The sequence below is a fragment of the Rosa rugosa genome, chromosome 1, assembly GCF_958449725.1.
Source record: "Rosa rugosa chromosome 1, drRosRugo1.1, whole genome shotgun sequence".
Taxonomy (NCBI): Eukaryota; Viridiplantae; Streptophyta; class Magnoliopsida; order Rosales; family Rosaceae; genus Rosa; species Rosa rugosa.
This window is the reverse complement of record NC_084820.1, coordinates 36,073,368-36,083,727: the sequence shown is the minus strand read 5'-3', so window position 1 is coordinate 36,083,727 and position 10,360 is coordinate 36,073,368. Positions and strand designations below refer to the sequence as shown.

Sequence of the window (10,360 nt, the reverse complement as noted above, 5' to 3'; positions counted from 1 at the left end):
CATTATAGGGCTTGTATGAACTTCCCTCTTTGGAAGCTTATAACTTTAGACCTGGTGGATACATTCCACACAAATTCACGCCGTTATTTAAATGACAATAGTCTTTCCTCCCCCTAACGGCAGGAAGACTGTCTTATTTTGACCATGCTCAAGAGATGCATTCAAAAATCTATCACTTTCTTTGGAGTGAAGATGCTCATTGGTTGGTGGCGAACCCAAACCAAGATTTAGGTCAAAAACATTTAATTCATGAGCAGTAACCATATTGGTGTATTATTGTATCACCAATACGTACATCATTCCCTAATGGCGTACTTACAACCTTTGTATGTGTATCCATATTAGGTGCTCTGACATTGTTTTATGACATTCTCTTTAGGAGAACCATGTCATTGGATATACTTGCATCCCACAAATCAAATGGAGTCTACATTGTTTGTATTAATATGGTTGGTCTCAGGGACTTTAACCCAAGCAAATGGTCTTTGCATTTAGCATATAATTTTGTCACTTTCTTTTATTAATTCACTAGTTTAGATATTTCTCGAAGTCAAAATGAGACCATGGATAAATATCTCACACCAATTCATATCGTTCTTCAGGAACAATCTTTCTCCCCCTCATTGCAGGAGGATTGTCTTATTAAAGTGACAACTCGCAAATATGCGGTAGATAAACAATTTTTCTTGTGTGTAAGGTTAGCAGTCATCAAAACTTGTAAGTGATTCCACACAACACGGTAGACAAAAGATGACGCAACTTCACATGCCAAAATAATGTATTTGATTCAATGAACTTCTGGTTCATGACATTATATGGCTCAATTTACTATACAAATTTGACATGAGAGAGCAAATAGTATTCTCTAACCACATTGGAGGCACTTAGTGCGACAATACTTCAAATTAGGTAACATGATAGTAGTTCATTCGGAGCCACAAAACAAGATCTACAACTCCCGATATGAGTGTTACCTTAACTTTAGTAAACATCAATTGTGAAATATCAACAATTGCAATGGACCAAATTTATTTTGAACAAATTTGTACTTCTTTACAACAGTAATTCCACCTCCCGTCTTTTGTAAGTGAATGATGCATGTTAAACCTCCAATACCGACTTGTCCTACAAACATCAGATGCAGATGAATTTGCCTCTGCATGAGCGACAAGTAGGGGCAACTTGATGCAAACCAATTTACCTGTTTGTCTGATTGACGAAAAATGCACAAGGAATTAATCAACTAATAACCAAAAAAAAAAACAGTACTTGCATTGAAAACTCAAATTAGCAGTAAAAACCTGTGACAGCCATCTAATAAGAGATCCAGTTCATCTCAGGTTGATAATGTGGAATCCTATTGCCAAATATCTTGACTAGATTAACAAGAAACGCGCCATGTTACCAAAGTATGATTTAGGAACTAAGGATCACGCTTTCATTCATGATTTCACTAACCAACAGTGGTAACCGACGATGATATATTGGTTGACAAGTAAAGTTACTCCTTTCCTAGTAAGATCATATGGGGGTGTGTTTGTGTGTTATACAAGTACCAGAATTTCTTATTACACTCTGTTGTCTGATTGGGATCAGATGATTGTCAGCCTATCATTCAAGAATCAGACATCTCAATTTGCTCTCCTTTTCAGTTACTCTAAAGAAAAGTAGTATCTTAAAAGTTAATGCAGAAGATAAGAATCAGAATAAGAAGAAGAAATTTCAGAATGACCTTTCATAAACACATATGCCCTGAACATTGCACAAGACAACTAAAAGGTTTTTAACAATTTTACCTTGCTGTTGATCCTTATATGCCAAGCATCATTTTTGGAACCATAAATAGGGTCGCCAACGACATAGGGATTGGGGTGATTCAGAAGTGAAACCCTCTCAGGAACATAATCATCATCACTATCATAATAATGATGTGGCCCAAAAGCTTTGAGTATCATTGCCAATAACAATGTAAGTCCCTGCAAAGAAAAGGCAATGGATGATCAACAGAAAATTGGACAGACAAAATACAAAAGTAAATTTCAGCCTATACTCTATAGAACCCAATCAGCCATGGAATTTCCAAAATAGACAAAAGAGAAAAAAATAAATACAAATGGATTAGGAATCTACAAACCAGAAATTCCACGAATAGTACACAATAATTTCATTATAAAAAAGGATAAAGTTCCTATAGGAGGTAAAGGATCAAAGAAGCAGGCACTACTCCAGTGCGAGACTATAAATCTCTTCAGAGCCTCTTGTTATTTGACAAAAAATTAGCAAAAGTAGTCTTCTTTTTAGTTTATTTATTTTTAATGATAGATACTTCATTCAAAGCCACGAAAGTCGGCAGAAATAAAACTTGCAGAAAGAAGAAATACAGCAAAGCTAACTGAGTACCAGGTAAATAAAGAAAATCAACAGAAACACAGTAGGAAAAGGAAATAGAGACTAGAGAGGTCATGGGAGGCCGTCATTCCTCAAAACAGATATTATAGAGGTTAGGGACCTTTCGGTCCATTCCTGGGAGCACAACCTCTCTTTTGCTGGATTGCCTGGGAATCAACGCAGTTGGCTTCACAGGGCTACAACCTATCTTTTGCTAGCAAAATTAACGCTTGGATTATACCTGACAATCTATGTGCATCTGTGTAAGAGATTGAATTTATAGTGTAGTTCTCGACAGTGGGCGACATTATTATGCCACCCTAAAAGGTGAGGCAATGATCTAGATACATTTTCTAGGTCCCAACTCAAGGATCATCTGTGAACAGGCGCTCAATGCTTTCAAGAATCTGTGTGCGGCTTCTTTTCCACTTTTCTTCCCCCACAGCCTGACAATCTATGTGCATCTGTGTAAGAGATTGAATGTATAGTGTAGTCCTCTACAGTGGGCGACATTATTATGCCACCCGAAGATCATCCACGAACAGGCGCTCAATGCTTTCAAGAATCTGCCTCCAAATATCCATCTTCTCCACTTTTCTTCACCACTCCTCCTCTTATTTTTCCGTAGTTTTGAAAGAAACCAAGCAACTTGGAGCTGGTTCCCCAGCTTGGTACCTGTTGCAAATAGCAAGCTACAAGTTGCAAACCAGTCCCTGATGTCTCAATAGAATGGTATAAAATTAGTATATGGTTGGAAATCCCTTAACTTGATGGAGTGACCTCCATTGGTCTGATTCAGATACCCAGGGATGCAAACTTTCTGAAATAGAAGGAAGGGATGCAGATTGAAAATATGGTCAAAACAAGGGCTGCATTTTTGCCATTAAGACTTCCTCCTATTTACATGATACAGCATTAATTAGGTAGATGCCATTAAGACTTCCTCCCTAAAGGTTCTCTTCTATCATTGCCATGTATGCATTTGATCTTATTCAATGTGCTCACCTTTTTGATGCACCTACAATTGAGTTTCACCATCAAGTGTTATTCCCTCACTGCAGGTGAGAGACTGTCTATAGTTGGCCGCCAGGTCCATCTATCTCAGCATCAGTTGCCTTGACATTACATGTCATTCACATTTTTAACCTACGTACTGGCTGTTCAATTCCAGAGCCATCTCCATGGCATTACAAAACAAAGTCTTCTGCTTTCTAGAAAGCTCTTATATTGATCCTGATTATTGTGATGACACAAATCTAAAGAAACAGTTAATACCCATTAGTTTGCTGCAACATAGTACTGTATCATGGTTCAGCTACTTCTGTGATTGTTTGGCTTCTGTGGTTACTTGCGCATACCAGTGCTTATCTCTCTACACCTACACCTACGTCTTTCAATAACAAAAGTGCCTTACAGGTCACACACAATTAAAAATTCGGTTGGAATTGCTTAAGACAGGCATAAAAAGGCTTTTGTATGAAGAAGCACATGAGACACTGCTTCTCAAAACCACTTTCAAGTTCCTCAAAACTCACCCAAGCTACATTTTATTTTCTTTTTCTTTTTCTTTTCTGCAATTCTTTTATTTATAATTAAATTTGTTTAATAATTCAAAAGTACGTTTGATTATAGAAAAGCAATCACAAACTAGCCTCAAGTATTTCAAGAGTTCACTAAACACAACAAACTAGAACCTCACTTGTGAGGCATTGGCCCCTCTATTTGCCACCTCATTGCAGCTAGTTCGCTGACTATCTCACAATGCCATGCACCACCAATCACATTTTTGTTTTGTCTTACCGAACTCTCTATTTCTAAGCCTATAACATGGTACACTTGTAGAGAGGACTGCTGAGAGCCTCATAATATTTTCAATTAGATTCCAATAAAATGTTGACCGTTACATTTTCTATAAGACTTACATTTCCCATTTCCTATGATTAATCCCCCCTGCCATCTAATTGGTCATATGTTGTAAATTGTTTCTGCTTTCTACTTTTGTCATTCACAGAGAAAATAGTCAGTTTACTGAATAGCTAAACATAATTATCTAAATATTGATGCCTACTGATTACATATATGCCAGTAATTTTGTTGACTCTGTAATACATTATACTAAAACTTTTTCTTCTTCTTCTTCTTCTTCTTCTTTTTTTTTTTTTTTGAAAGGTATTGAAAACTTCTTTCTTCCACTAGTTTTGGAAAGACAAATCAACCCAGACAGAAGCAAAACTCGCACAAATACACAAACATGCAAAAATGTGCTTCCACAGACGTAAATAGAGAGAGAGAGAGACCTGTACGCATATAACTGACATGCTAATCCATTTGCAGATGTCCAAGTTTGACCTTACAAATGCTTTGAATTGATCAAATCTCCCAGTTGGATCATCAGGAAAGTCCTGGTTAATAATTTAATACTATCAGCACAACAGGCAAGTAAGTATTTAACATGCTTCTTATTTATTCATTTGATTGATTAAACAAGATAAGAGTATTCTTTAAATAAATACCTCTTCCCAGTCATGGTTTAAATATATATCAGCAGTCACTCCAGTTTCAAGCATGAGGAGTAGAAAGACAAACAGCATGTACTGTAAACAATTAAGGAAGGACAGTTATAGTGTTAAATGATTTTATCAAGGAATGTTAAAAAGTGCAGCCCCATGCTGAAAATACTCTTAGAAAGGAGTGGTCTTTAACAACTTTTCTAGTCAAAGTTTTAAACAAAAAAAAAAGTTATAGATAATTTTAAGAAAGATGGAAGATCTAGACTTGCCAATGTAGCATGTGTGTGTGTGTGTAGAGAGAGAGAGAGAGAATTGAAGTTTGCACAAAATAGATGTCACCAACAAGGGTTACAAACTTTTCAGATAAATGAAAAGCAATGAGTCTAATTCCAATTGCTATGATGACAGCCTAGCCTTTCTGGCTGCAACAACTGGACATTCCTTCCATAACGGAAGCTGTAAAATATCTAGTGTTGATTAATTTTCCCACACCTCCTCTCTCATTAGAAAAGTAAGCACTGCAGTAGCTAGTTAAACTCGACCTTTAAACAAGGTGGAAGAGTACTAAGAGTATAGTTTTCATAATTTATAAAACTTCAAGGCTTTCTCAAATTACTGCTTGATCCATCTTGGGACATTTGCATACATGGCTATGACTAGAATTTGAGAGAACAATAAAAGCAATATAGATAGTCAACTGAATTGTTATGATCACAGTAGTTAGACAAAACAAAAGTGAAGGGACTCCAATTGTAATGAGATACAATACGTCTCACTGTAAATGCAATATCCACACGTTTACAAGTTAATCAAGAAGGACACAAATTTTGCAGGCCATGAAAGCAAATTGACCCCAAGTAAATAAATAGATATATAAAGATAAAAGAAACAAAGGGATACCAAATAAAGGCAACAACCATTTGCAGTGTCTGCAGCAATATGTCCTGAACATGTGATCACACACAGAGTAACCCCAAGGCCAAGAAAAATGTATATGAACCTGCAGTTCATGCCCAGAGAAATAAAAGAATAAAAAGTAGCATTGTTAAACCAAAACTGAGAAAAATATAAAAAATCAGAAACCCATAGAAAAATTTAAAACTGAAGACATCCTTCACCAGAAATCATGAATAAGAAAGAAAAGAAAAGAAAAAAAATCCTTAATCCTGTAAACATCCAGCATGCCTGTTTCCTCTTATTTCATACAGCAATTCATAATTCAACAAAAAACACAATGTAAACCAAATCCACTCCAATAAATGAGATCCAAGAAAGAACCAAATCATAACCATGTGTTGTTTTTCTAGTATTTGAAAGTACAATATAGCTCCATTTTTTTTTTTTTTCTATTTACTTTTGTTTTCATGATAAAATGATCCCAGGTCTCCTATGGATATTTTGGATAATGAGGAACCCATAACCAGAGAGGTTAGGCGCATTCGTATGGTTTTTTTCATTTCTGTTCGTTAATCAGGGATTCAGGGAACTTTTAAGGAACCATATTACAGATTCTGTTTGTGCTTGAATCCCCAAAGAAACTTTGGGTTGGCAACAAACAAATTAGCTTTCAAGTTTAGCCACCCCACATACCTCAAATATTTACTTTGCTTTCATCTTTCAATTTGTTCAGCAGATAGCACAAGATAAAGCGTAAAGAGAGAACAGAAAGGCCTAAAACTGTAAAAGCCATTATATTAACTTTTCAGACAAATAATACCCAACATCTTCTGAGGAAACAAAGAAGGCTGCATGGGCAGAATCCAAAAATCCGAAACCTCATGCGTAAAATTGTTGACAATTAATCCCAAGAGTGGAATTTCAAAAAGAAAGGAAGAAGATGATACCAAGGTATTGTTGGATAATCAGAATCTTCAAATGGCAAATCAGCTATGCTCTTGTGCCAGGCTCTAATCAACCACAACGAGTACAAAACCATGGCCAGCCCAACCATCCCATTCACCGAGTTCACCAACTTTAGAATTGATTGTACGCAGCTCCTCGCCATCCCACCCATGCTTGATTATTTCCCCAAACCTTTTTGCTAATCAAACTGGAATGCTTCAGTTGAGATCATCTATAGCCCCAAAGTTTACGTGTTTCACTTTCAGGTGGATTGGTTGTTACACGCTCGCAAAATTTGTTTTCCAAAGTTTAAAGCCCATATACATAATTAACCGCCCAGCTGGATCCACTCAAAATAAAGCCCGCCCAGTTGGATCCACTCAAAATAAACTTCAAGCTTAGAGGACTCTACAAGCTCCAAGCTTGGAGTGAGCACGAACCCCCACAGTTCGGCTATTAGTCTCCCCTATGAAGAAGAAAGGGAGGTAGAAGAAGGGATGCTGGAAGTCCCCGAGAAAAGGAAGAAGAAATTGAAAAACTTCAAAAACGGGAACTTTTAGAAGAATTTACCTTGAAAAGATGCTGAAATTCTTGACTAGAAAAGATGTTGGTTGGGCTGTTCAGTGATACTGCAGGGTCGCTGCGAGGATGTCGCGAGGACGCTACGGAGATGCCGCGAGGACTGTTGCGGGGTCGCTGCGGGGATGCGACTGCTGCGGGGATGTCGCGAGGTCTCGATGACAGTTGCGGGGCTGCAGGGATGTCGTGAGGCTGCGAGGACAGTTGCGGGGATGCTGTGGAGATGCCGTGAGGACGCTGTGGAGATGCCGCGGGGCCGCTAGTGAGTCGCGGTTGCTAGGGCAGGCGAGCGCGCGCGAAGGTAGAAGGCAAGCAGGGCTTGCGGGCGCTACAGGGGCAGCGAGGCTAACCTGGTAGGGTTAGCGTTGAGTTGCGACGCGGGGGCTGCGGGGGCAGTAGTAGCGCAGGCAAGGCAAATCTGGTGGAGCTTGATCAATTTCTGGGGTTTTGGTTTCTAAAGCTAGGGTTAGGGCTCGTGCTAATAACGTGTTGTAGAGAAACTGAAATTGAGAGAAATTTGCTGTGTGTTCTCATTGATAATAGGGGCCGAGGATTACAATGCATATAGTCTGAATTATACAAGGAAAGATAATCTCTAGATTCTTCTAATTAAACCCTATTACCACTAGGTCAAGTAACCTAGAGTTTGGGCCAAACACAAATTAGGGTTTACTTGAACATAAGGAAAAAATTATATCTGCAGGTTCAAATAATAAACATGGAGGTTTGAATAAAACCACCTAAAATAAAAAAGAAAAAAGAAAAATAAAAAAATGGTAAGAGTCGTCCCTTTTTTGGTCTTTTTTTTCTTTGACAGAATGTAACAGGAGGGTCTAGTGCAAGGACTAAAATATCTTCGATATTCTCGAAATTTCTGTTTTTTCCATGCTTTTTTTTTTTTGATAAAAGAGCCAGTAGGGCGTATATATTCATCAAAAGCCAGAATAGACCGTTACATACCCTTCCGCTGCCATTTAGACAGACAAGAAGATAGTGGTAGTACCTGTTTGGCTCCAATTTTGCTGCAGCTGGTCAACAGTCTCTTTTCTGCGCGGGCGTGCTAGCACCGTTCAGGTGCGGTCGTCGGGGGTGTCCCTTGACCTGACTTCTTTCAAGCGATTGTAGACGAGGAGAGCACCAACCTCGTCGTGGGATTCTTTGTGCCTCGTGGTGAGGACTTTGCTGAAGTTTCTTCTTGTTCACAAGTCGATACTCAATATTGCAGATTGAGCAGAGCGAAATCACCAGGAAATGTTGAGATCTTGCTAAAGCGTGACTTTAGCTTGGCTGGGTTGCTAGGGCGTTACCCTTGCTTGGCTGGTTCTGTAACCGTTGTGGTCGCGGCACTACCGTCGGCTCCCGAGGAGACTAGGACCGAAGCACGTTGACAGAGGGTTTGGTGGCACTGAAAGTCGGCTTCTGAGAAGACTAGGACTAGGAGTTTGATCACCGGTAAGAGAAAGAGAAGGAGAGGAGTTGCTCTTAGAGAGGTTTGCTCTAGAGAGAACTTAGATCATCTTAGAGATGTTGTTGTTGAATGTGAATGTGTGTCTTAGAATGAGAGGAGAAGGTGTTTATATAGGGAAGAAAAAGAAGAGTGAAACGATGAGTGGAAGAAAAATAATGAAAGTAGATCTAAGTTCACTTGTAAAATATGGAAAAGATAGAGAAAAGATGAAATGAAAGCAAAGCATGAAGGTGCAGCAACATGGAAGTGGTGATGATCTATTAAAGAGATTGTAGAAGAAAAATATATCCAAGGAAAAAGAGAAAAGCATCTAGCTTTCTTCATGTGGGTAGGAAACATGAACATGTGAATATTGAGCTGGTTTTAGGTCAGTTTCTGCCCCTTTATTCCTTCAATTATTTCTCCAACAAGACTTCATTATATGCCTTCGACTTCTTCATATGAAATGTTCCACTATGAGTGTAGATCATCATGACAAATTTTCAGATTTTTATTCCATGTGGTTGGGCCGAAATGCTGCTGGACCTCTTACAGGTCCAGTTTTCCAGTTTTGCTTCTGTAGAAAATTGGGCTGATTGTTTGAAGTCCTTCCACTCAAAAAAAAACTCTTGCACTCTTCATAAGAAATGATCCTTGGGCTGTCTAGAATGGATCTGGAAAGTTTCAGCACATTTTGATTTCATTTGGTTAGTCTGCCGCCCCTCCTTCCTTGTTTAGCTCGGTTTCTCCTAGCCGAAGTAGGAAAATGTGCTAAAGTTAACTTTTCATGCTTCCATGCTTCCATAGTAGGCTTTATTTAGCCTCTAAATATATATTTCGAGCTTGTCGACAATATATAGCTTGAGCCACTGACATTGGCTCAATTTCTCCAACACATGCCTTGTCAGGCCAAAATGTTCATTTTGGGTCCAAACAGTACCCACAATGGTACATAGAAAATAGACCCACTCATTGTACAATCAATACGTAGACATAGAGGGATTCCCCTTTGGTACTACGCTGGAGGCGCTAGAAAGATCCGACCCTCCCAATCTAACTCTTAACCAATCAATCTAGTTGCCTAGAGACCTCAATTGGTGTACAACTAGATCCACTGAGAATTAAATCGACAAGACCAGACCAAATGCTAAAACTAGATGCACAAAAGTGCCTAGACTGTCTCTGAAAACGGAACATTATTGTAATTTAGACAAAAACCTAAATAACATAGAAAATGCTTAGGGCTAAAAAACCCCAGCCTAAATGTGACAGCCCAAAGGGCAGCCCCAAAGAGAGGAAGCCCAACTCAAGGCCCAGTAAGACATGGTTGACCCAAAGCCAGACCACCAATCCACCACGCCGGCAGTGGCCTGTGCAGCGCCGCCCTCGAGTCCCACCACGAACCAGCCACGCCACGAGTCAACCCCGCCACGAACCAGCCTCGCCACGATCCCCGCCATGAACCAGCCCAGCCACGAGCCGCACCGTCTAGCTTCGTCACAAGCCAGCACCGCCTCGAGCCCCAAGCCACTGCAGATACAGCTCCCAACCCCGATCGCCGCAAGCCACACCGTCGCCTAGACGCCCACGATTC

General features: G+C 39.4%; 1 protein-coding gene across 3 annotated transcripts; it reads right to left on the bottom strand.

Annotated features, from left to right (window-relative positions):
- Positions 1 to 789: 789 nt before the first annotated feature.
- Positions 790 to 7,100, bottom strand: LOC133724766 (tetraspanin-19). Of its 3 annotated transcripts, none has more exons than XM_062151615.1 (6): positions 6,743 to 6,800; positions 5,816 to 5,898; positions 4,902 to 4,982; positions 4,686 to 4,790; positions 1,797 to 1,976; positions 790 to 1,209 (listed from the first exon to the last, which is right to left on the bottom strand). In XM_062151615.1, the coding sequence occupies exons 2-6, from the start codon at positions 5,816 to 5,818 to the stop codon at positions 1,198 to 1,200; spliced, it is 381 nt and encodes a 126-aa protein (XP_062007599.1). In that variant the 5' UTR covers positions 5,819 to 5,898; positions 6,743 to 6,800; the 3' UTR covers positions 790 to 1,197. The 3 variants fall into 3 exon arrangements, with proteins under 3 accessions (XP_062007599.1, XP_062007598.1, XP_062007597.1); XM_062151613.1 differs by having other exon boundaries at positions 798 to 1,209; positions 5,799 to 5,898; positions 6,743 to 7,100; XM_062151614.1 differs by lacking the exon at positions 4,902 to 4,982 and having other exon boundaries at positions 792 to 1,209; positions 5,799 to 5,898; positions 6,743 to 7,100.
- Positions 7,101 to 10,360: the final 3,260 nt, after the last annotated feature.